Raw genomic sequence first — 25482 nt, forward strand, 5'->3', positions numbered from 1 at the left:
ATTCCGTTACCCCCCAAACCCCAAAAAGGGGCAGTAATGGAATAACTCGTTTTTTTCCTGAACCGCCAAGCTTATAATGAGTTCCTATACGTCTAACTGTTATGTTATGTAACATGGGATTTTATACGTCTAACTGTTATGTTATGTAACATGGGATTTATATAGTGTATCTCTATCATTTACACAACCTCGTAGGCTATTATTCTTTTAGAATTCCTGACAAAGAAAGTTCTTCACACCTAGAAATAGAGAATTGAAGTGTTACATTGACAAAACAAAATATTCCAGATCTTCAAAGCAATTTAATGCTTTCTTTGAATCTAATATTAGGGGATTGGTCTCGTCAAAATAGGCTGGAGCTACATTGAGGATGGTCGGTGGAGCAATAGGGATGGGGGCACACTAGCTCTCTGTGTAAACACTTATCTTCAGGAAAAAGGTGCAACTTGAATAACTCAAACGTTCACTTAACAGAAATGTCTACATATGAGGTTACTTACGAATTAAAGAGAGTGGACGCTATATATACAAAAAGTAATATACAAGTCGAAAAGTGGCTAGGGACTTGCCTTGGAAAATGGGAGGGTCAGGAATGAGAACTGATGTCCACGTAAATAACTGGGGCACCATCCGATGGATGGGAGGTGCAGTTTTAGGTCAGTCTTCAACTGCAGCAGTTTGTGGGAGCCCTTGAGTCCTTGAGATGAGGGTGTAGGGAGGAAGGAGTCCCAGAGTGCAATCAGGAGGAAGAAAACTTGTTCAAACTTCCTGAGGATTCCCAGTCTGATAACAGGAAGATATTCAAAGCATGTGTATCTACCAAAGATACAAACGCTGAAGAATCCAAAATGGCTCATAGGCGGCCGACCTAGAGTCAGTGAAATCATTGTTTGGGTAAAGTGGTGACTTTGGACTACACAGTGGGCACTGACCTGCTACATAGGGTCTGTGAAAGATGTATAGGAGTTGGGTGGGGCATTACGAGGGGTGTAGTAGAATGGGTGGACGGGTAAATGATCACAAGCCGTGAATCAATGTAACTTCTTATGCTGGGAAATAGCTTGATTTGTTGGTGGACTTTAGGGACAAAGATCAAGTCACAATCTGTACTCTTGCTAACACTGAGCATAGTGGTCTCGGGAGGAGAGCTCAGGGGCAAAGCGCTTATCTTGGAAGCAAGACGACACAGAGCAACACAGGTTTGATCCCCAGATCCGCGCTTAGATATCTCTGGGTATTAAGCGTGTTATAAATAACTAATTATAATTATAGTGACACTGATCTGTGATTTACCTTTCGTTCCAAGTGTTTATCAAGCCTCGAGAGGGCCTCGGTTTCCCCTCCTTGCCACACAGCAGCACCTAACCCATCGGTTTGAAACCCTGCAGTGGAGTGTGAAAGAAAAGAACCAGATGTCACAGAAATCACCAGAACACACGTAAATACAAGAAAGAAAACTTCATGAGCATACTATCTAAACTCTATTTTTGTCCGACAAGAAGCAAAGTGAGATGAACCCTTGCCCTCCTACCAGAGTATGCCGGCACAGGATGGGGCAAAAGGATTACACAAGTCTTGAAAGTTTTGAAAAGGTAAAGAGGTCATTAAGGAGGAAGTAGCAAGTAGAAATGTAAAAATATAGAAGAAGCAGAGTAAAGAAAAAAGCCAATTAATAAAGATAGAGCCCAATCCATGGGTACACTAGGAAACACTGGAATACATCTGAGATTGGTAAAAACGCTATTATCAGATCACTGTATCCCCAATTGGAGATCTTTCTTACAACAATCCTTTACCAAAATCCCTGTGTAACATTAGTTGAAAAAGAAAGGCTTTTAAGAATTGGACAAAGGTATTTTTCCTTCAAAGTTTCTTTTCCATGAAGCCTGTTGGAATGCTAGTAGCATGAATAGCACTCATACACAGAGATATTCTGTGACACTGCTGATTCATTAGGGTGAGTCAGTGGAAAATGCTTCTTTAAACATCCTAATTATATATAGTTCTCTAAGGATGTCTGTGCACCAGCTTCCCCTATCTGCCCGTCCTCTTTTAAAGATCTGCTTCGACTGGCAACTCAGATCACAGCATTTTATCCTCACATCCAAATTCGAAGTCTGTCTGAATGAGTTGGATTGGTTCACCGTTAAAACACTTTAATGTTAGGGTCAGTTGTGAAAAATGAAAAGAACACCATGCCGAGTGTCGATTGTTTACTTGGTGATTCAATCATACAATCCCTTTATCACAGGCATATGTTGTCAAATATGAAGATCTGTGGCTGTTCTTATGTTCCCAAAATGCTCTTTGATTTTATTAAAACAGACAGGAACCCTCATTGCTGCTATTTCTCCATTCCCCTTTCTTAAAGAAGAATTTAGAAAGAGTGTAATACAAATGTAGCTAACTGTCCATTTTGGAATGATAATCTATCAGAACATAATTTAAATGGTTATTCTAGGTTTTGATAATGTGCTTTGATAAGTAAGACAAGTGTAACATTTTTATTTCAACCAGAATTTATATACAGGAAGTGATCATTTGATACAAACACTGTAAAATTGTTAAAAGAGCCTGTTTACAATTAGATAATTTCTTTTTTTTATAGATTTGTTTGCTGAGAACACACACCATTTTGTACCCACAAAATGTCTTTAATTCTTGGAAAGGTTCGGATTAAAACCAATGCTCGTTTTATTCTGTGAGCATGAAGGAAATGCTTAATTTTGTGTGTTGGCCCCTGATTGGTTGAAAGTGTTGTTGAACTTATATCCACCGCATAGCCCTTCTGTATACGTACCAAGCTCCTCCAGAGATGGGACACCATATCGGTCATCGTGGTTCTCCTGAATTTCTGCTTTACACGCCTCCATTTGTTGCAGAGTTACACTGATAATTGGCTTTTTGGGAAGTTCCATTCTACTGATGATGGCTTGGAATCGCTTGTATGTCAGTGGGGCCTTGTGACCATTCAGTTCGATTATTCTGCCAGAGAAAACCACAAAGCCGTTTAAAATCTACTGTGCTGAAGACAAATGATACAAAACATGTGTAAATGTGTCCAAATAAGAAAACACCCTCTAACAATGCTTTCTTTGTGTCAACACTCAACTTCTTTCATTAGCTATCAGAGTGGGCTCCTTTTTCTATGGTTTTTATATATTAAGATTTGTGTGTTTCAATTCAGTTTTATTCATAATGAAATATTACAAAATGCACCAACAAATATTGTTATATAAACAAAGAAAACACCCATCTAAACTAATCATGAAGCAGGGAAGTGCTGTAGAGTAGTATTAAAAAAAAGAAAATCTATATATATAAAACAAAGATGTGTTTGTGTATGCTTTGATCTTGGGGACGTAACTCCTCATGAACGGTGAGGTCTGATGTCTTGAATTTTGCATGTACTATTATTTATTTCATTGCCAAATGAATGCAACTATTTCTAGCTCGATAGGTCCTCCCATTCCCGAGATAATTATGTTTTTGGGTGTTTTATGCATTATGTGTTGTGGTGTTCCACGTGCCATCTACAGGTCATTTGTTCATCATCGCGCTGTCTGTGCTAAACTGGTCTTGCATTTCCTTTGTTTTCAGTTTTTTTTAGAATTGAGCTAGAGTGTCTTTCTTTTCATTGATTTGTTTTGCAATAAACTTGATACATGTTAATTTCACTAATTAAACACCACATTTTTATTTACCTCCGATTTAAGTTCTCACATGAATATCATATTTTTATGCTTACTCTGATTATTTGCAGTGTGTGTTTAGCAGCGAAAATTGCCACCACTGCTAACAACACTAAAAATAATCAGAGTAAGCATGCAAATATGATATTCATTTGAGAATTTAAATCGGAGACCAATGAAAATTTGGTGTTCAATTAATTAGTGAAATTAACATGTATTGCGTTTTTCCTTTGTGGCAAACAACAATACTGTTCCATCTTTTTCAGTGGAATATGAAACAAAATCTGAGCATGGACATACTGGGCGAAGCCTGGTACTTTTTTTTTTTTAATTTCTTTATTGGTTTTAACAACATAAACAAAACCATTATCATTTATCAAACGGTATACTTTATCAGAAATAAAAGTCTCCTCCCTTACCCTCCCTCCCGACCCTCTCCCAAGGCCACGGTTATTTCCCAGTTCTCCTTGAGTCAGTTTCCTGGTTTGGGCTGCCCATGCTGCTTGAGGCGCTATCTGTTGCCCTGGGATGGAGCAGGGGCACCGTTAGCGCTACCCAACGGTGCAGCTCCTCACTGGAGTCCAGCCTCTGTACTTGAATTGCGGTTTCCCATGCTGCAGTTTCAGCAGTAATCCACTTCGTAAGGTCATCCCACCAATGGGCCTCATTCAAACTCCTGGGGCTTTTCCATCCCATGGCTATGCGCCTTTTTGCCGTTATATATATTAGGTCTCTGAGTTTGTTTAAGGGCTTATTTTTCCTATTGCGCCTATATCTGCCCAGGATACAGGCTGTAGGCTCATGCACCTCCACTTCAATGTCTGCGTTAGCCACTTTATCCTTCACTTGTGTCCAGAAAACTCTTATCACTGGACAGCCCCAGAACATATGGGTCATTACTGCCTTGGGCTCGCTGCATTTGGGGCATACTTGTATTCCTGAGCTTGTGAACCTCGATATGACTTCAGGTGTGAGGTAAGCCCTGTTGGTGATATACAGTTGGATGAGCTGCAAGCGGGCGTTTCTGGAGATTTTTTTGTGGTAATAAGTTATTTCCTCCCAGTCTTTGTCTTCAAATACGAGGCGCAGTTCGGTTTCCCACTTCTTCCTGCATTTGGGTTTGTCCCCAGTCGTGCCCAGCAACAGGGCCTCGTAGATTGGTGAAGTCTCGTGGCCTCCCTCGGCGGTGTCTAGCATTGTTTCTATACACTCGTTCTCCAAGGCCTGGTCGACTGCCTCCGGCCATCTGTTTTTCACGGCTTGCACCACTACCCTGTGGAGCAGGAACTGCCCTGCTGGAAGACCTGTGGCTTCGCTGAGTTCCATGAATGTTAAGGTCTCTTGTTCTTGGATCAAGTCTCCCAGTGTGGCCACCCCGTAGGGTTCCCACTGGGTGCGTGTTTCAAGTTGCCCCCATGAGTGTTTTGCCATAAGTGCCGCAATGGGGATCTGCGGGGAATACGGATCCGCCAACCCGACTAGCTTACAGGCCCTTCTCCAAAGCCGGATCCCGAGCTTGGCAAGGTATGGGCTGTGTCTCAAAGCTCCTTCCCCAGCCCAAAGTAGGTCTCTAAGTAGCAGATGAGGCAGGGCTGGTTGGAGGGGACGGGGGCGAAGCCTGGTACTTATGCTAGTATATATTTAGTTCAAGGTACTTCTTCCTGATACAGATGAACCTCTAAGTTTCTTAGTCATTCTGTCCAGCGTTGTGGGGGGTCACTTTAATTAAGTGTTCCATTTTCAAGAGTTTTTTCCATTCCAATGTCGCGCAACCATTTTTTGCCAGTCACTACAGCTTTCTTGATCCACAGCTGACCTTGCTCTAGGATGTCTGGGTATCTGGGGCAGTACATTAAAGAGGATTGTCATGGCAATTGGGCCAACTTCACATCCTGTAATCACACAGACACAGATAAGAATATCGCTCCACAGTGGTGTCAAGCAAGGGCAATGGACTAACATGGGGGCCAGTGAGCCCTTAGCCTGAGTGCACTCCCAACACTCAGCTGTTGTCTTTGTACTTTAAACGTTTTTTTTTTAGCAATCAGGGCTTCATTACCTCTGATACTCACTGATTGCGCCCCCTGTCAGTGCAAAAATGCTTGGCATGAATCCACAAAAAGATACTCCCATCGTAGCTGTGGGGAATCATTTGGGAACCCCCACTCCCCAACCATCAAATCCCCTAGTAAATGGGAGTGGTAAAATGTGCTTTGCCTGGCATGTTAACAGCAGATCAAATAGAATGGCACTTCTGGCTTCCTCATCTGGCACACAATGCAACTCATTCTCATTGAGCCCATAAATTGCACTTACGGGTTTGTAGTCCTCCCCATGAAATGTGTATTGCTGTTGTGCATGGGATTTGATCCAGCAAAGACAGCCACCTGCAAAGTCCACGCATTAAGGGTGGCATTGCATTTACATGAACCCAAATTGATTCTGCCTGGTTTCAGCCGGTTCAAAATCCAAGTGTAATTCCATGCGGATTCCAGCCTCTTGATAAGCATTAAAATCAACACGGACAGAGATGAATGTGCATTTTCTGCACATGTCAGCTGATGAAGCCCTTTGTGCATCGGCTCTCCCACGCCCCTAAAGGCAGCGCACGAGAAGTTTGTAATTTAACTGATTGGAAGGGAGATGATGCAGAAAACCAGTGTCTGCGGTGTGCTCTTTTCCATAGTGCCTCAGAGTGAAACGCTGACAAGGGGACAAAGTGTAGCACTGCAGCTCCGCGCAACATCTTTGAAACCACATCGCAATATTAGAAGGATTTTAAGCAATCATTTTCCACCACGATTGCTGAATTAGCACCCGTATGTTTCGACTCATGTGATGAAACACCTATTACCAGACAGCCCTTAATCTGAACACGTCCACTTCACTTCCCAAGGCAAACGTAGATGGCTGGAACATGATAAACGTCTGAGTCATGCGGAAAGCAATATAGAAAAGCCAGCTGAGGTGAAGCCACCCTTCCACAAGAGTACACGGTGTATTGTTACCAAGAGAAGAAAAACCGGATTCGAAAAACCTTTGGAAGTGGTTGTTTCTCCTGGCAAATTACAGACTGCATCAAAATACCAAACCGCAGAACATAGTTGGGATTTCCAAGCTGTCCTGGGATGTAAATAACCTTCCCCTCAATGTCCAAACAACTGGCAAGTGGGGCAACCCATGATCCTGCAGTGCAATAGCCTGGAACCCTATCCCAGCATTACTTGCAGCATGCCAATCTCTTCATTGCCAAGCGAGCCTCGGATGTAAATAACATTCCCCTCAATGTCCAAACAACTGGCAAGTGGGGCAACCCATGATCCTGCAGTGCAAAAGCCTGGAACAGGCACCCTATACCCTATGCCAGCATTACTTGCAGCATGCCAATCTCTTCATTGCCAAGCGAGCCTCTGATGTAAATAACATTCCCCTCAATGTCCAAACAACCGGTAATTGGGGGAACCCATGTTCCTGCAGTGCTATGGCTAATCCATGAAGCTATGGCCTCGAAGAGACACTCCCACACCCTATCCCAGCATTACCTGCAGCATTTCAGTCTTTTTATTTACAAGCTATCCACGGATGTAAATAACCTTAGCCTCAATGTGCAAACAATTGGTAAAACGGGCAATCCATGCTCCTGCAGTGCTCTGGCCTGGAACAGACACCCCACGCCCTATCCCAGCATTACCTGCAGCATTTCAGTCTCTTGCAGTTCATGGTTCTTTGAACCGCATGTCCAGTCTCCAAAAAATACACCTTTTAAGGAAAGGCAGCCCCAGTGCCAACCTAAACAAACATTTCCCACTGCTTTTCTAACGTATTTCATCACATAATTTTTTAACAGCTGAAACGCTCTTTACTCGTGGAGATATCTCTACATCAGCACAGAGCAATGCACGCACTGACCTGCCTATGGAAACATGTATGGTTCAAAGTAATATATAATGTGTATTTTTGATTGCATGCATGATGGACTATGTGTCCATGCCGTTACAGAATAACGGACATTGCAATTGGGTCTTGGTAGATGTGTAAGGGAGAAAGCAGAAGCCCCAGAAGTGTGTGGGTGTTTGGAGTTAAGCGTATTTACCAAGGTGTTCATACAGTTAGAAGTTGGGCCCTGTAAAACAAACACTGTAATGCCCTCCAGATGTGATCAGGAGGCCCAAAGGGCAGTGCGGCCTTTCAGCTACGCCTGAAGGAAAGGTCAGAACCTTACAGATGTGTACAGCTTGTGTTGTCCAAACCCTGCAGGGGACTCAGACTGCAGGAGGCCAGGGCAATGCTTAGTTTTTATTTAAAAAAAATATCCCTGGCCGATTCAGGTATACTGAATTGCCTCCTTTTATGGCCATTTAGTTTTTGTAATAGGTCGGCTCTGGGTAGGATGCTGCAGTGAGTGAAGCAGGGAGCAGCGCACACAAGTTTGAAGTTGAGCAGTAGAGTTTTTAAACATACATTCAAAAAAAGATTGCACTTCCCATTCAGGGGCCTGCATCCATTATAGGTCTTTAGGAAAAAATAAAAATAACGCTTAGGCGGGTGTCTTCCGATTACAAACACAGGTTGCCGAATAATCCAAAAGCCCATATACATATACATGGATCACTTAATAAAAATGGCTTCGCCCTAATGTAATTTATAATTTTTGGTTGCCTTTGGGATTGCATTATTATTGTGTGCTGTTAAGGAATAAAGAACATGGTTCTCGCTCCCCTGGCCCCTCCCTGTATCAATTTCTTGCTGTTGGATAATATTGAAATTGGGAATTTTAAATAAAAACCCAAACATACACTTCAGAATGATTTTCCCTATGTGAGTCTGGTTTTGTAGATATCACTTCATACTGCCCTGAACTTGCTCAATCAGATGCGGTAATCACTCTGGTATAGGGGGCAGAACTGGCATTCTTTTCCACTCTTCTTGATCCCTTATCGCTCCCAAAACTTCTCTCATACCCTTCCTTTGAATATCACTACTCTTTTTTTCTTAATCTTATTCACTGGCCTTTCTTGTAATCTATCTTCTTCCAGACCTCCATGCTCATTCTTTGGGGAATTAGACTCTTTTTCCTTTGGATGTCCCTGATTTCAATCTCCATCTTTCCACGGTCCACTCTTCTTCCTCTTTCCTCCGACTATCTGAGTCTGATCAATCTCATTATTTTTTTCTCCACCCTCTCCTGCCTCTAGTTCATCTCTGGACCTTCCTAGCCATTCCTCTCTTTTTAATTTTCCCTTCTACCACCTGTGATGACATGACTACTGCAGATTCGTACTACTACACAAACCAGCAGTGATCCAAACAATAAAGGTGAAATAGGCACAGTCCAAAAGGTATAACTCCTTCACCTCGTTTTGTAATGTGAGCCGAAGACAGTTTATACTCTTCAGGAGGGGTGTTAGCTGGTACGTATGCAACACAAACAACAATAGTACAAATAGCACAGTGGCACCAAAATAAAAGGAGGCCCAACCAAGGTTCTACAGTGATAGGGACTTTAGTAAAACAAACAAGTAACGCAACTAATTAAAAACACTCAAATCCCATCATTGTAAAAGAAACACAAATGCATACTATGAGAGAAAAGGGAGCACTCTGAGTGAAGACAGGGGTGCAGGCAATTCATTTAAGCAGCAAAGGTCAAATGTACTTCAAAATGTCTTGAAAAGGCAAAGTGTGGAGTGTTGTAAATCACTGCGGTCCTTTAAGGCAGACAGGTGTACAGGACCACTGCAAATACCTTTATTGCTTGTCTTGGTGGCTCAACAGCAATGAGCTGGGCTTCTTGGTGCTTTTTTTGCAGTTCAGCCAGTGAAGGGATTGTTGAGTCACACAGTTCCAGTGGCAAGCCGGCGTTGAGGTGGCTTTCAGATGGGGCTCTCTGTGAAACGAGTCAGCAGTTAAGACGGATCGAGTTTATGACTCCCAATAGGTTGAGTCGGTGGTCGAGCTGGGTTGAGACGATGCTTCCGCTGTGTTGAGTCAGCATTCAAGATGAGTCGACTGCAGTGGGTGCAATCAGCTTTTCAGTCGGGTTGAGAAAATGCTCCTGTCGGGTCGAGTCGGCGCTCGAGACAAGACAAGTCGAGTGCTTCCAGAGTGGCAAACCAGTGATCAAGTCGCAGTGGCAATGTGCTTTACTGGATCAAAAAGATTTGGAGAAGCTTATAATTGGCTTTAAGTACCAAAAGCAGCACCACAGTTCCTGTAGCGGATAGAAGTGAGTTGAACATGGTTGGGCTGGATCGAAAGTGTCTTGAGGAGGTAAACAGGGTTCTGAGCAGCTTTTGGGCATCTGATTTGATGGGAGGCCCATACCATGTTTACTGCACTCTCTTAACTACTGTTTCCACTCTACTGAGCTGCGCTGGAAAAGTTCAAGTTCTCTTATTGACCTTCATCATCTTCTTTTCACTAGCTCTATGATTCTTCTATTACAGCTAAAAAAAACAGTATTACTCTAATGTCATCTCTACCTTCACTTCTCATCCCTGCCGACCTTTGCCAGCTGTCCAACTGAGCCATGTCACCCCAACCACTGACCCTTCTCTTAACTCCTTTCCTTCTACCAACCGTGAAAATTGTGTTACCTCTAAAGTCTCTCTTCGCATTCCTCCTTCACTTCTCCTCCACCTCATTCTGACCTTTCTTTATCATACAATGCTTCTGTTTCTCCATTTTAGTTCATTTGTTACCCCTTCTTGGACTCTGATACTACTTTATCAACCCATGCTCATCTTACTGCACTTCTCTCCCTGTCGCATATCCCATATCCTTTCCCCACGGTTGGCCCTCTTCTCCCTTTTCCAACTTCTCTCTCTAATGGTTCTTTGTTGACTGCACATTTTTCTTGGATTTGAAATTTGCCACTATTACTCCTAATCTCAAAAAGCTTAATCTCGATTCTTCCCTTCCTTTTAATTCCCACACAATTTCCCTTCTTCCATTCTCTCTAAATGACTCTCAAATTTGTACCTATCTTGACCATCATTCTTTTCTTCCTCTCCATCAAACTGGTATCCATTCATTTCATTCCAACAAAACTGTTCTCCTCTATGTTACTACAGTGCTGCACATCACTTTAAACTTTCTTCAGTCCTTATTCATCTCAGCCTTTTTGCAGCTTTTGATACTGTTGATTACTCTATTCTTCTTTCTCTTCTTTCTTCATTAGGCATCTCATGTTCAGTTCATCCTTGGTTTCATTCTTATCTTACGGTCGCAAGCTCTTCTGTTTCCTAGGCTGGCCAGCAATCTTCCCCCCTCCATCTCCCATTTGGGGTCCCTCAAGGTCCTGTATTGGGTCCTCTCACATCCTCTATTTACATTAGTCCTTTGTCAGCTATCACTTCTTCTTTCAGTCTGTCATGTCATTTCTAAGTGGCTGATTCCAAAATCTTTCTTTTATTCTCTTCCTTCTCAGATTCTCTCCATTTTACTGGTTCTGCTTGTCTTGTTTCTATCCAGTTCTGGATGATCGCCAACTATCTTCATTTTAACTCCTCTAAAACCAAAATCTATTCTTTCCGTCTGTGAGTTTTCCTCCACCCACTCCTCCATCTTTTCTCTCTTCCGAACCCCCATAAATTCAGCTATATGATTCTGCACGTAATATTGGCATTATTTTCTATTCTCTTTCTTTCTCTGGGTACATATGTCCAATACGTTCTTATTTATTCTCTTCTATTTGCCCACCTTGGATACGGCTCTTCTCTCTTGATCAGTCTCCTTGCCCACTTACTTCCCCTCTTCACTCAGTCTATAACATGTCAAAAATACATGCTGCTTCTTATCTTTCTCATTGTGACTCAATTAGTGTCTCTCTTGCCTCTCTCTCTTTGATTACCTTGGAGTCTCTTCTTCATTTTCACCTTCTCTGTATTGTCAAGTGCATCCATGGCCTGGCTCCTCCCTATCACTCGTCACTAGTGTCCCTGTATAGGCCACCGCTCTCTATACCTTTTCAGTCACATTTCTATCTCATATACCCTAAACCTCCTCATGCCCAGATCTGCTTCTGTTGCCCCTCTCTCCTAGCTCCCAAACATCGGAACGAGCTACTCACTAACAGTGCTGACAACACTCACTCCACGAGCGGAGTAAACACAAGAGAAACAGGAGATGCTAGACCACTTACCCTGCACTTGTATTTGTATTTGTATTTGTATTTATTAATTTTATATAGCACTTTATACCAAAGCGCTGTACAGTTACAACAACAGGGTACATTTAACATAACAAAAAGGGTAACAACAGAAGCAAATTACAAACATGAATCAGTCACCAAAAACAGAATGTAGAGCAAATATTCAGAGGGGAAAGGGGAGAGGAGGGGAGGGCTAGGAGGAAGAGGGAGGGAAGGTAGGAGGAGGATGGAAGGAGGGGGTGGGGAGAGGATAATGGGGAAGAGGGGAAAGAGGGTAGGAGAGGGGAGTGAGAGGAGGTGGGTGTCATGGCGGGGAATGGAGAAGGAGAGATTTGAGGGAGGTGCGGAAAGAGGAAAAAGTAGGAGAAGAGCGGATAGAGAGAGGCAAGGAGTTCCAGTGGAGGGGGGCCAGGAGTTGGAAGGAGCGGAAACGGCAGGAGGCACAGGGGGAGGGAGGACCAGTGAGGAGGAAGTGGTCAGCGGAACGAAGGGGATGAGAAGGCGTGTAGAATGAGAGAAGGGAAGAGAGATAAGGGGGAGCAAGATCATGGAGAGATTTGAAGACCAGACAGAGGAAGTGAAATTTAAGTTGAGAATGAAAGGGGAGCCAGCCAATGGAGGAAAGGGAAGCAGAGATGGAGTCACGGCGGGAGAGGAGACAGAGTGTATGGATGGCAGAGTGATAAATAGATTTGAGGGGGGCAAGATGTGAAGTGAGAAAGCCAAAAAGTAAGGAGGAGCAGTAGAAGAGGCGAGAAAAGATAAGGGAGGAGATTAAGAGTTTAGCAGCATGAAAAGTAAGAGAGGGGCGAACTTTGTGAATATTGTAGAGGTGGTAGCGACAAGCACGAGAGGTGAGTGAGATATGGTGGGAAAAAGTGAGAGAAGAGTCAAAGTGAAAGCCTAGGTTACGAGCGTGGGGGGAGAAAGTGAGATTAGAGGGAGGAAAATGAATGAAAGGGAGAGGAGAGCGAGGGGGAAGGGAGTTGGAAGGGAAGAAAACTACTTCGGTTTACCTACTTTACTTACTAGCATTCTTGAAACCCATCCAGAGTAAAACAGTATACCATAGCTTCTGCAGCACCCTGCAGACCATCGCAAAGACATACATAAATTCCAAGATGGCTGACCAGACCTGGGACTTGGTCCACCTAACCGGTCCATTACTGAGCCCAGGGGAACCTATTACCCCAGCCAATGTCAGTCCATGAGACCCTCATTCAGAGACCGGCACAAGGGGAGGGGTTACAAGGCTTTATAAGCCCTGACCCACAGTGAGATGGGTTGGGTATTTAGCAAAGGAGTTTCTGGTGAAGATTTGGAGATGGTTGGAGAGAAGACAAAGCCGGCAAAGAGGGAGGGCCCTGGAGCAGGAGAAGTATGGAGAGTCGGCGGAAGCTGGACAAATGAGGAGCTTGGAGAAGTGGATGGAAACTGGAAATAGAGAGGGTGCTGGAAGAAGAGATTGAGGAGCATCATTGTAAACATTTGGAGGAAGTGATAGAGGATGATAAGGAGGCTGGTAAACATCAAGAGGCGGCAAGAGGATGGTAAGGGGAGATTGGTAAACATCAGGAGGTGGTGGTAGAGGAAGACATGGAGGAGTGTGCAGATGCACATGAGGACTGAGGAGACAAACAGCATAGGAAGGCTTAATGTGGCTAGTTGGCCCCAGGGCAGGAGATAGCAGGAGGACCCCAATCCGAAGGGGTTGGACCTGTGGAAGGAGAAACAAGAGCATGGGGTAGCGACAAGGAGGGCCAGGATTAAAATAGAGGCGCATACAGGAGTGGTGACCCTCAGAGTGAGGAAATCAATAATGCCTTCCTGGGAAAGGCGAGGTTAGTGCAGGCTCCTCAGCTTTACCAAACGCTCCTTGAAAAGCTCCTCCGAATTCCACAGAGTTTAAATGAGACACCCCGCTGCCAGAGAGAATAGACTACATCAGAACCAAAGAACAACTGAACCATACATTGACAAATAAGATGTGGAGGGAGAAGGGTGCAGGAAACCCGTAATCCCGAGACAGGGGGAGAAAAGAAGGATTTGGGACACCTTAAGCCCAAGACAGTCAGAGAAAGAAGGGTGCAGGAAAACCTTTAAACCCGAGATTGGCAGAGAGAAGAAGGATGCAGGGCATTTTAAAACCCAAAACTGTAAGAGAGAGAACAGTTTGGCAAACCCTCAAGACCTGGATTAAGAGAGACAAACAGGGCATTTATGCCTGCTCAAAAGAGGAAGCAGGGCTGGGGATTTCCCTCTATCCTGAGTTTCACAACACTTCAAACGGTACAAGAAACTTAAGTCAGGAGTTGGTAATTCATAAGACTTCCCCATTTTATTATTTTGGTCCATCCTGTGTTATTTCCCTTAATAAAAGTGTACTTCTATGAAATATAGTCTTGTTCTGGTTTCTGAACTCTTTCACCCTTCTAACAAGTGGTGTCGGATGTGGGATCATTAGGGTTTACTATATAAGCCTAGGCCGAAATGATAGAAGAACCCACTCATTGATCAGCCAGTCTGTATTTTCCTAGGCATCCCTCAGTTCTGGGGTAAACGAGTTTGTTTCCTAACAACCCAAACTGACAAAGATGACAATGTTCCTGTCCCTGAAATAGGATACTCCAATAGCAGCCTATACCGCAAGCTATTGAGCTTCTCTTGGACCAGATCTGCTCCATATCCCCACACAAGCAAGCCAAACAAATTGGAGTACCAGCCCAGCCCAAATAATGGACAAGTTGGTGGCAGGACAATTGGCACTGTTGGGTTAACTATAGGTCCAGAGTCTGGTACAAGCTGTCTCTTTTTAACACAAGTAGTCCAAGGGTAAGGATCTTGAAGGATTCTTTCACAACTTTGAACAGACTGCAAACACTGCCAAGTGAGAGAATAAGAGCTTGCCCTACTATGCTACCCATATCTTGATAAGGTCTTATAACAGTTGTTGAATGCGGATGGGCAGACATGATATAACTCTCTACATGATGGCATTCTGGCAAGGTTTGGCCATGATAACCAATAGTATAGACAGATGCTAGGTGCTGCCTGGCATTCTGTCAAGGATTGGCCACGATACCCAATACCATATTCAGATGCTTGGTGCTGTCAAGCTGCTTCCACAAGAAACACCTTGGCAGATATCACATTGTATCCACTTCTTGATGGAGAAGTGTTCGGGGGGAAATGAAGAACTCATCTGCGAACAACCAGTGAATTATATATCTGTCCAATTATAGCAACAAGTAGGCAGCTCTACCCAGCCTACCTCTATCTAGTCTACCTCTACCTTGAAGCTGGGATCCAACAGTGGTTGTCTTTTGGACTGGAATCCCAGACAAGGATAACAGGATTACAGCCAGTGAGGAGGGAGATGGGAAGTCTCTGTGCACACCACGAACCAGGAGATCTAAACGCATGACCCAGACTCCTCCAACCATGACAATGGGGCCCCTTTCATCTTACACAGTGCTAGGGCTTCTTTACACTTTAATATATCCTTTCTCTTTTTACAATGTATTTGTAAGAATTTACTATTTGAAGGTTTGCACAGGATGATTCTCTCAAAGAGAAAGCCAGGCCAGAGTGGATCCAAATATAGCATTGTCCAAGAAGATTAGCGCCCCCAGTAAAGCCTATGAATACATTTTATTTGAGATTTTAGTTTTGGTAACTAGTTACTTTGGTGGTCATTTCTTCAGACAAGAGAGATGGCCAAATCATGAAACTGTATTAGCTGATAAATCATGCATGGTGTTTCACATAGACAAGGTGCATCTGAGAACACGCCAACCTTTCCTGACAAAGGTGGTATCTGATTCCGCCTTCATGATTTCTCCAACTTGCTGAATTACCTGGACTGCCTATCCAGCCCTAAAGAGCAGGTGTAACATGCATTTGGCACTAAAAGAGCCCTTAGGTACTGTTCTGATCTTTACCCACCTTCATCATCCCACAATGAGCGAAGAGTGTTATTTAAACATTTTGGAACAAAGCTGGTCCTTCCCTCCTCCTCAACCCTCATGCAGCCACACCCGCCCTACTGAGGGATCTCCAACGGACCCGGTTCTTGACCTGTGCTGCACCATGGTGTAGGAGCTGCACCACGGTGCACAGGCAGGCCAGACAATTGCAGACATTTGCTGAAACCGAGCAATTGAATGGTGAGCTGTGTCATACTTTTAGAAAGAGCTGCAAGGGGGATTCACCAGTGCCAATGGACCATGTTTGCATGGATTATACAGAGAATACTGTCTTCATACCTAGCGGTGCATGCACATTTTTCAACAGACACTGTATGCCTCCACGTCCATGCATGAGCCAGTTCAAGCATCACACAGCCAGATGTAAAGGTAAGGGCACTACACAGCCCAACGTGACCTGCCTAAACACCTCAAAGCAAGCAGGTGTGACAAGTGCATGATGTGAAGCGTGGCAAATGTGTAATTCCTTGGTAAGCAGACACTAACCCAGAGACTGTGCACCTGCAGGAGGGATACCTAGGTTCAACCAAATTCCAATACCGTGTCAAGTATAAGTTAACTGTCTACAACCAAGATGCAGATTGTCTCTCCAGACTACCAGAAGACAGTGAGCCTGAACCTGATGTGGGTGATGAGCTTTTGAAGTGTGATATGGCTGATATCTACATGATTAGTGGCTATGCCATATCGAAAAAAGACTGGATTAGCATGGAGAACCAGGAAGCTACCCTCAAAATTCCTAAGGACAATTTGGAGATGGGTTGGGGCAGAATTAAGGATGCACAGGACAACTTAAGGCTGAATACCAACGTTTTTCATGTGTTAGCAATTGAGAGTTGTCTTCTTATGAAGGGTAAGAAGTTGCTTCCCCTTGAGGGTATTAGGCAACAAACCATAACACATTCACACATAAGGCATCCAGGTATCATGGCCACCAAGGACCTTGTCAGGGACACTTTCAGGTTGCTGGGTATGGACAGTGATACAGATCACTTTGCCAGAGGATGCGAAGGATGCACAAAAAGCAACATGGTAATGTTAACAAGCTCCTTGGCAAAGAGTGGCTGTCGATATTACCAGACCATTCCACAGCCTACTCAGGAACAGGAAACTCGTTCTGGCTCACATCGACTATTGTAGTTTCCAGCCAGAAGTACATTTTGGTAGTAAACTATGCACTGAAGCAGTTATCAAATTCCTCAGAGAAATGACAAAATGTCAGGATGGACGACAGCATGCAAATGACATCTGTCAAAAAGAAAAAGTTCATATGAAGGCATGGTGTCCAACATGTTTACAAGACCGTTGTACTACACTCTGTCCAACAACGCTCTAATAGAGAGGTTCAACAGGGTGGTTAAGGAAATCTACAGCTGACAGTTGGTACTCAACTCAAATCAACACAACATGACAAAGGCACCCCAAAATATGTTCTTCTCTTGAATGACGAGAGTTCATCCCATTACCAATAAATCAGTGTTCAAATACTTAAGGGGTGGACGACGGAAGGATTTGAGATTGCTTATATGGGGCCTGTAGTAGACCTCATGGAGAGGTTACCACCGAGGCTGACCCACCCATGGGGGGTATATGGAGCTTAGATAACGATTGCCAACCCATAAAGGGATTTAAAGACAAGCAGTAAGAATTTCAAGAGACAACCTTTTTTCATGGGCAGCCAACGAGCATGAAGGTGTTCTTTGGAAAAGAGCGAGGGAGACGCTAGAAGGTATGAGTGGAGAAGTTAAAGTACTTTGTCAAGCGAGAGGAAAGAGTAGAGAGGGGGTGAAGAAGGCTGTCATAGTAGTCAACTTGACTGAGTAATACGGTCAGTGTGAGCAGTTTGGTGGAATTGTACGTGAAAAGACAGTATATTTTCCTGATATAAAGCAGATTTATACTTGCCGGTAGAGGTAGTAAAATGATGCATATCAAAGTCACTGTCACAAAGGCCCCCACATTGTGTGCCTTATGGGGCAGGAGGGGGTAGGTCAAGTGGAAACAAATTGATAGAGTGAAGGAGAGTATGGCAGTGAAGGAAGAAATGTTCACTATTTCAGTCTTGGACGAGTTGAGCATTAGACAATGAAGAACCATCCAGTGGTGAATGGTAGAGAGCATGTCAGATATACATTGAGAGTAGGGAAGGAGAAGATTATTAGCACCTCTTCTCCAAAGAGGTGTCAGGAGAACCCAAAGGCGGAGTTTAGTTGGTGTGGGGAATTGGTGTAAAGGGTGAATAATAGGGGGCCAATAACAGAGCCATGGCACTCCAACAGGGAAGGGGTTGAGCCAGAGGTGCCATGTTCCAAGAAATGGCAAAAGACTGTTGAGAGATGTACGAGGCCACCCATGCCAGAGCATTGTGCTGAATGCCAAGGTCAGTGAGGTTTAGAAGAAGAGAGGAGTGGTCCAACATGAAAAGACGGCCAAGGGGTCAAGTAGAATTAGGATAGAAGAAGGTTTGGAGCCATGAGCAGAAGTCAGAATGTTTGAGACATGGAAATGATCCAACTCAGTAGGCTATTGTGTACGAAAATATGTCAATAAAGGTAGCAGGCGCTCCTCTCCAGAAAGAACATGGCATGATAACCTGTTCTGAGATGAGAGTTTGCAGCACACGCTTTTTGCTCACTGTACCTTTCACAGATGGGAAATACCCATTTGCATAACAGTCTTTGTCCCGCCCACATGGGCAGTCCAGCACTGAAATGCTATAGCAATTCCTCTCTGAACAAGAGTACCACCAGCAACCCCATACACATGTTTCAGCCTTGTTGGGCCTCATCAGTGAGGTGAAGCTGTGCCTCTCTAAGCACAGTGAGCAGGGAGTCCACGTCTGGTTGCCCCCAGGTAACTTAGGGTGACCAACCCCAAGTTCCTTAAAAATATGTAAAAAAAGGTAGCAGGCGCTCCTCTCCAGAAAGAACATGGCATATTGTGTACGAAAGCCCAATTGGAGGGTCACAGAGGTTATTAGATTCCAGGTAGGAGGATAGTCTATTGAAGGCGAGGCGTTTGAGGATTTCAGAAAAATAGGTGATGAGGGAAACAGGCCAAGCCAATAGCTTCTTGAGGATAGGTAGGACAGTTGCCACCTTGAAGCAAAATGGAATCAATCAAAGGGAAAGAGAGGAGATGAAGAGCAATGAGAGATACGAGCAGAGAATAAGTGCAAGCTCCCTGACTGTCTGTTTGGTAAACAGGTCAGCAGGGGTGCAAGATGGGTTGGCAGCTTTTAGGATGGGTGCAACTTTCCAGGGGATGAAGTGGGGAAGGAGGAAAGAGAGGCAGTAGCAAAGGGAGGTGGTGAGGGAGAAGGAGACAGGGGCAGGAGACAACTGAGAGTGTCACAAATGTTTCTTTATTATATAAGAACTAGCAAACCGATTCTTTGGCATATAGGGAAGAAGAAATAGCATAATAAGGGGCTAGCATAGCTTGTAGTGTGAGGAGAGTTTACACGAGTAAGACACATAGATGAGATTAGATTTGTGAAGTGGAATGATTTAGCAAAGTCAAGAGTTGTGGTGAAAGATAGGAGGGCCTTCTTGTAAACCTGGAGAAGATAGGGGGCTCAGTTCTTGCTCCACTTTCAAAGGTGCCGTTGCATGTTCCTTTTAAGGATGTGGATCTGAAGGGTGATCCATGGCTGGAGATGGGAGGTAGAAATGGCCAAAAGGGAAGTGGAGCACTAGGCTAAAGTCAGAAAAGACCTGCTGAACAGAGGAGGACTGGGAAGGAGTAAAAAAAAGGAGGAAGGGCTGGACTGTGGGTAGGTAAGTGGCCACAGAGTTGGGATTGAATTTGCCTTGGAAATCTGAGGGATGGGAAGGGGAGTGAGTAGAGGGTTACAGTGATACTGAAGTGGAGAATACAGAGGTCGAAAGGGGAGAGTTCAAACGGTTGTTTGGAAGTGGGGAGTGAGGAGGAATAGAAGACAAGGTCAAGAGAATTTCAGTGAGTGTTAGTGGGTAGAACTGTGAAGCAAGGTAAGGGCGTGGCCACAACAAAATGAGTCAAGTTCAAGTTGGAAGAGATTTTAGGGAAGTTGAAGTCTCCCGTTAGTGCACTGATTGCTTTGGTGGCAATGGAATTATGGATGGGGTCAACATCAGAGAAGGAATTGAGGGGGCCAGGTGGCAAGTAAATCAGGAAGATGGTGAGGGTGTTGGTTAGAAGAAGTAGGGAGTAGGGTGGTGGCTAATTTGAAATAGAGTGGAAGAAAGTCAGTTGGTGGAATGTAGCAGATTGGTGGGTCTTGTTGATCATCAGGACCGTCCCACGGCTTCTTTCGAAAGTATGGGGCTAGTGAGAGAACATTTCTGAGTAGGTGTGCAAGGCACCCGGGGTACCCGAGTCAAGAGGCATGATCAAAGTCTCAGTGATGCCCATGCCTGCCAGATAGCAGGGGTGAAATCAAAGTGATCAGTGATGAAAGTGGTTTTATTGCAGATGGATTGGGCATTCCAGAAACAGAGTGCAGGAGTGGTTGGAGAAGTTGGGTGATTGAGTGATTACTGGAGGAAAGGTGGGGGATAGATGAGGTTAGAGAAGTTAGGTGAGCCAGGCAACCTTTCTTTAGTGTTCTGTTAAAAACAGGTAGAGACCGCGGGGGAAGAGATAAGGGATATGGACCAGGGGGATAGAGTTTGTAGCGAGTGTGAAAATGGTATGGAAGGAGTAAGTAGTAAGAGCAGGGAGCGAAGATGATACATTGGTTAGAAGAGTGTGTGAGCACGGAGGAGGTATGACAAGGTGTGGCGTGATGGACAGAAGCCAGTGCACATTGAGGATGGTAGAATAGAGCGCAGTGCAAAATGGCAGCTATAGTGAGAAAGATGCAAGCTTTACAGTACAATTGGGGTGTGCAGGGCCAGAGGATGCCACAATCCACATTACACAGTACAGTTGGGGTGTCCAGGGCCAGAGGCATATGAAATACAAACTTTACAGTACAATTGGAGTGTATAGGGCTAGAGGTTACCAAAATTAAATTGAGATCAGAGTGCAGTGATTAAGTGGGCGAGAAAAAGGGGGCCTGAGAGCAGATTTTAAGAGCCAGAGCACATACAAAGAAGTGAACACTTACTTTGTAGCGCACTGACACAGTCAGTAGGAGGGGTGGCACTGTACACCCTCAGGTCTGATTTGGCAAGGGTTGCACTCCCATTGCTGAATGTTGAAGAGATTGCGCTAATGGATGTCAAGGTTTCGCTGGAAGATATTGGTGCACCAAATGTCTCAATGCACAATCGGAAAATACCCGGACTTAATGGCTTTAAAGCAGTTACATAAGACAATCTTTGACTTACTCTCGTCAATTCTTAAGCAACTGAATGATGCTTGTATCACGGGCTAATGGAAAGAAAGCCTGTGCCTTTTAGAAAGGACCCACGTGTGCATGTTCATGTGGGTCTGGCATTACATAGTTAAAGAGATAAGTTCTCTCAATAAAGGTTTTCTGTTGGCGAAAGAAGCTGTGGTCCTGTTTGTGTTTGTACTTCATACTTCTGGAAGCTAACAACCGGCGACAAAGGTTTTACGGACCTCTGCGTGTGGCTAGGTCTCTTGCTTGGAGTCCTGTGCAGCTGTTTGCCATATCCGCCGTGCTGCTGTGATGGGGCAGTGTGAGGAGAGGCACTGGGTTCTGGTGGCTGGCTGAGCTGGCATGTGAGGTGAGGTGCCCGAGGCAGCTGTGAAGAGGAGCTGTAAAGCGGTGGAGTGGCAAGCAGGTAATTTTTTTGCCTTAGAAAAGGAGAGGAGAGAAAGGCATGCATCCAGTGTTTCATTGGAGGTGGTGTGGAAGCTGTGCAGAGTGTGAGGAAGGAGGCGCGGCATGGAAACATAAATACAACACCTGTTGTTGCTGCCGCTGTGTTGTTGGAGCCAGGAGCAGGGAGGAGAAGCTGCAATGCTGTTCTGTTGATATCAGGAAAAGAAAGGAGAGGCTGCAGTCAGTGGAGGTTTGGCGCTGGCCAAGTTTCTTCTGGGGTGTTTGGACATGGAAACATAGTAGAAGGTTCAGTGACTGTGGATGTACTTTATTTCAACCCCGTAAGTAAAAATGAGTGTGGAGCAAGGGCTGCGACAGGATCTGTAGCCTTCATGGCTAGGGTTGCTTTCCTTCGCAAACCACTCCCATTTCCATTGATTCACCAAGATGATAAGGGTCCCAGATGGCTGGCATGGGTTAAAGACTTTCAAGGCTTTATTAGAGCTGCACGGGAAGATGCGTCACCAGCCTTACTTGACATTTTTGTTAGTCTTTCTGGGACAGAGATTAAAGACCTGAGTAAGACTATTCCTCTGGGTGAAAAGGACACGTATGAGAAACTGATTGATGCGTTGAATAGGAAACTTGTCATCCAGCCCAATAGGGATTATGCAAGATACGTGTTTGATCAGTGTACCCAGCAAGTACAAGAGACTATTTGTGAGTTTGTCACCAGGCTTGGACATAAATTGATACATTGCCAGTTTTCTCAATTTCCGGATGATGAAGCAATAAGGTATCGTGTCATTGAGGCATGTGTTTCGTCCACCTTTTAGGAAACAACTGTTGAAAAAGCCAGTTTCTATTGATGAAGTTATTGAAATGGCAGGAATCTATGAGAGAGTTGATATTCAGGTGGCAACCATGGAGGGTACTGACGGCAGGCTAAGTGATCCTGATGTGATAGCTGCGGTACAGACCCATGATGAAAGGGGTTGGATGTGATTTGCAAATCGGTCTGCATATCGGCAGTCAAATGTTCAGAGACTATGCTATCTGTGTGGGTTGCCTTTGCCACATGCAGGGGTGTGCCCGGCCATTGCACAACTGTGTTCCACATGTGGCCATGAGGGTCACTTTCAGGCTGTTTGTCAGGCTGGAAGGTATGTTTCAATGTCCAGGGCAACGTCTGCTGACTATTGGAGGCAAAGACATCAATCGTCAGGGCATCGACCCTCTGCCTCTCAAAGCTCATATTCTTTGTTTCAAGGTCCATGGTGGATGCAACAGAGGGATGCTTTTGGTCCCCGGAACTATGTCAGGGCAGCTGATGAACTCTTGAGTGGATATGATCATAGGCTGGTTCAGGATCCTGAATACATTCGTAGGCTGGGTCCGAATTTGGAACACACTTATTGTGCTGTTGATCAGGAGGGGTCGACACAGGGATTTCCAGGTCCTGTGATGTATGACAATGCCCAATATCATGAGTGTCAACCCGCTGTGGAACAGGACTATTCTAAGGAGTATGTGAACTTGGTAAAGTATGGTTGGGAGGTGGCGGAAAGCCTGAGGGTATCTATTGAACTGGGGGAGACCACCCATGTGTTTTTGATAGATACGGGCACAACTGTCAATATCATGGGGGAACAGGATTTCATGCTGATGGCTATGGGTTCAAGGTTGACCAAGTCTATGGCCAGGATTTTACAGTGAGGGGCTGTTCAACCTTTGCAGTCCCTGGGCCAATTTCAACATAGGCTGGTGTATAAGAATAGATTAACAGATGCAATTTTGCATGTTATCAGGAGCCCTATTAAGTGGAGATGCATTCTTAGTTATGCTACAGCAAATCAATTGGGACTGATTGTCATTCATTATCAGGGGAGTGATGTTGTGCACTCAATGGCAAGACCTTCTGAAAATGTTAAGTCCCTTGGGATGATAGTCACAAGAACACCTGCTGGGCCGTTGTCTAGAGAATCCATTCAAGCTAGATTTCCAACGTTGATTGAAGGATTGGGTAGGTTTAAGGGGATGACGGTCAAGTTGCATATTGACGAATCAGTCCGACCCATTCCTCAACATCCCCAGAGAATGGGGTTTCATTTGCAAGAAGCTGTAACTAAGGAATTGGAGCAGCTACTACGTCACAACAATATTGAGAGGGCTACCGGACCTACCCAGTGGCTATCCCCGTTGGTAGTAGTCCCAAAGGACAGTGGAAAGATCAGGCTATGTATGCGGATTGCAAATACCGCCATGCAGAGAGAGCGACAGAGCGACATTCTGGGCCTAGCATTGAATATATGATTGTGCAACTCAAACGTGCTACTGTGTTTTCAAAGCTCAATCTGAATCAGGGCTATCACCAGATGGAATTACATCCTGAGTCTTGGGTCAATACAACATTTTTGACCCATGACGGTCTGTTTCGGTATCGGGGGTTGAACTTTGGCATTTCTTCGGTGGTCAAGGTTTTCCAAGAAGCCATTCACCAAGTAATTCTGCCTATAAAATCTACTTTGAATTACAGTGATGATATCCTGGTGTATGGGTCATCTCAGGAAGAACATGACCAAGCCTTGGAGGCTACATGTGAGGCTTTGCAAAAGCCGGGTTGACCCTCAAATGTAACATCAATAAGAAAAAGCAGGTTTTTTGCCCATATATTCTTTGACGCTGGAATGTCTCCTGATCCTGAGAAAGTTAGCACAATTGTGGAGTTAGCACCTCCTATACAAGTGGCTGATGTACAATCCTTTTTGGGCATGTAAGGTTACTGTGCTAGGTATTTGCTGCATTATGCCTCTCAGACAGAGCCACTAAGGCGGTTGTTGCAGAAAGACTGGAGGTTTGATTGGCAGAAGAATGTCAAGCTGCGTTTGAAGGAATAAAAGATGCACAGGCAAAGGCCAAGAAGCTGGCATATTTCAACCCTGAATGGCATACAGAGATTATCATTGATGCCAGTCCTGTGGGGTTGGAGGCTATCCTGGCCCAAGTGGAAATTGAAGATACGCCTTTCCATGTTTACCCAAACATGTTGTGGCATATTGTTATTGGAAAGTGCTTCACATTGGTGACAGACCATCAGGACCTTCTCTCTTTGTTTGGAAATCCTCATACTAAAATGCCACCTAGGATTGAGGGATGGGGGATCCGTCTGCAGGAGTACGATTATACTATCGTGCATAAGCCAGGAGGTGAACAAACCCCGGCCGATTACATCTCGAGGCATCCCAGAGGGTATCCTGTGATGAGACCAGGTAATCAGAAGTATATTAATTATGTTATGGCCAATGCGTTGCCACCTGCCCTCACTCTGGAGATGGTGGCAAGTGAGTCTAGGAAGGATTCCTCAATGGCTTTGGCCATTCAGCTCACGAATCAAAGTCAGTGGAAGGATTATCGGAGTGACAGTCATCCCGGAACCTGTGTGGGGGAGATGGAACGGCTGGGCAAGGTGCATATTGAATTAGCGGTAATGGACAATGTGATTCTGTTGAGAGGGTGCTGCCTAGTTATCCCTCCCACATTAAAGAAAATGGTGATACACATGGCGCACAGAGGACATAGGGGTGCTGAAAATACAAAGAAACAGCTATGGAGACATGTATGGTTTCCTCATATGGATATGATGGGGGAAGAGTTAGTAAGAAAATGCTTACCATGTCAGTGCACGACCAGAGTGGATCCTCCACTGTCATTGCAACCTACTCAAATTACAGAAAGACCTTGGGATAGAGTGGCAGTGGATTTGTATGGTCCCTTGAGCACTGGAGGTTATATATTTGTCTTTATTGATGAGTTTTCACAGTTTCCTCTAGTGAAAAAAGTGATGACAACAGCTTTTCCACAGGTTGCGGCTGTGTTTGATGAGGTGCTTAGTGAATGGGGAATTCCAAGCATCATTAAATTAGATAATGGGCCTCC

General features: G+C 44.5%; 1 protein-coding gene across 2 annotated transcripts in view; it reads right to left on the bottom strand.

Moving 5' to 3' along the window:
* CRY2 (cryptochrome circadian regulator 2) overlaps nucleotides 1-25482 on the bottom strand; it is a 190919-nt gene that overhangs the window by 125213 nt on the left and 40224 nt on the right. For both annotated transcript variants that reach the window (XM_069623255.1, XM_069623256.1), the window contains exons 4-5: nucleotides 2801-2985; nucleotides 1294-1382 (exon numbers count right to left, since the gene is read on the bottom strand). In XM_069623255.1, coding sequence (XP_069479356.1) covers nucleotides 1294-1382; nucleotides 2801-2985 — 274 coding nt within the window. The remainder of the gene's footprint in view (nucleotides 1-1293; nucleotides 1383-2800; nucleotides 2986-25482) is intronic.

The sequence above is a fragment of the Ambystoma mexicanum genome, chromosome 11 (genome assembly GCF_040938575.1).
Source record: "Ambystoma mexicanum isolate Mex_15411 chromosome 11, UKY_AmexF1_1, whole genome shotgun sequence".
Taxonomy (NCBI): Eukaryota; Metazoa; Chordata; class Amphibia; order Caudata; family Ambystomatidae; genus Ambystoma; species Ambystoma mexicanum.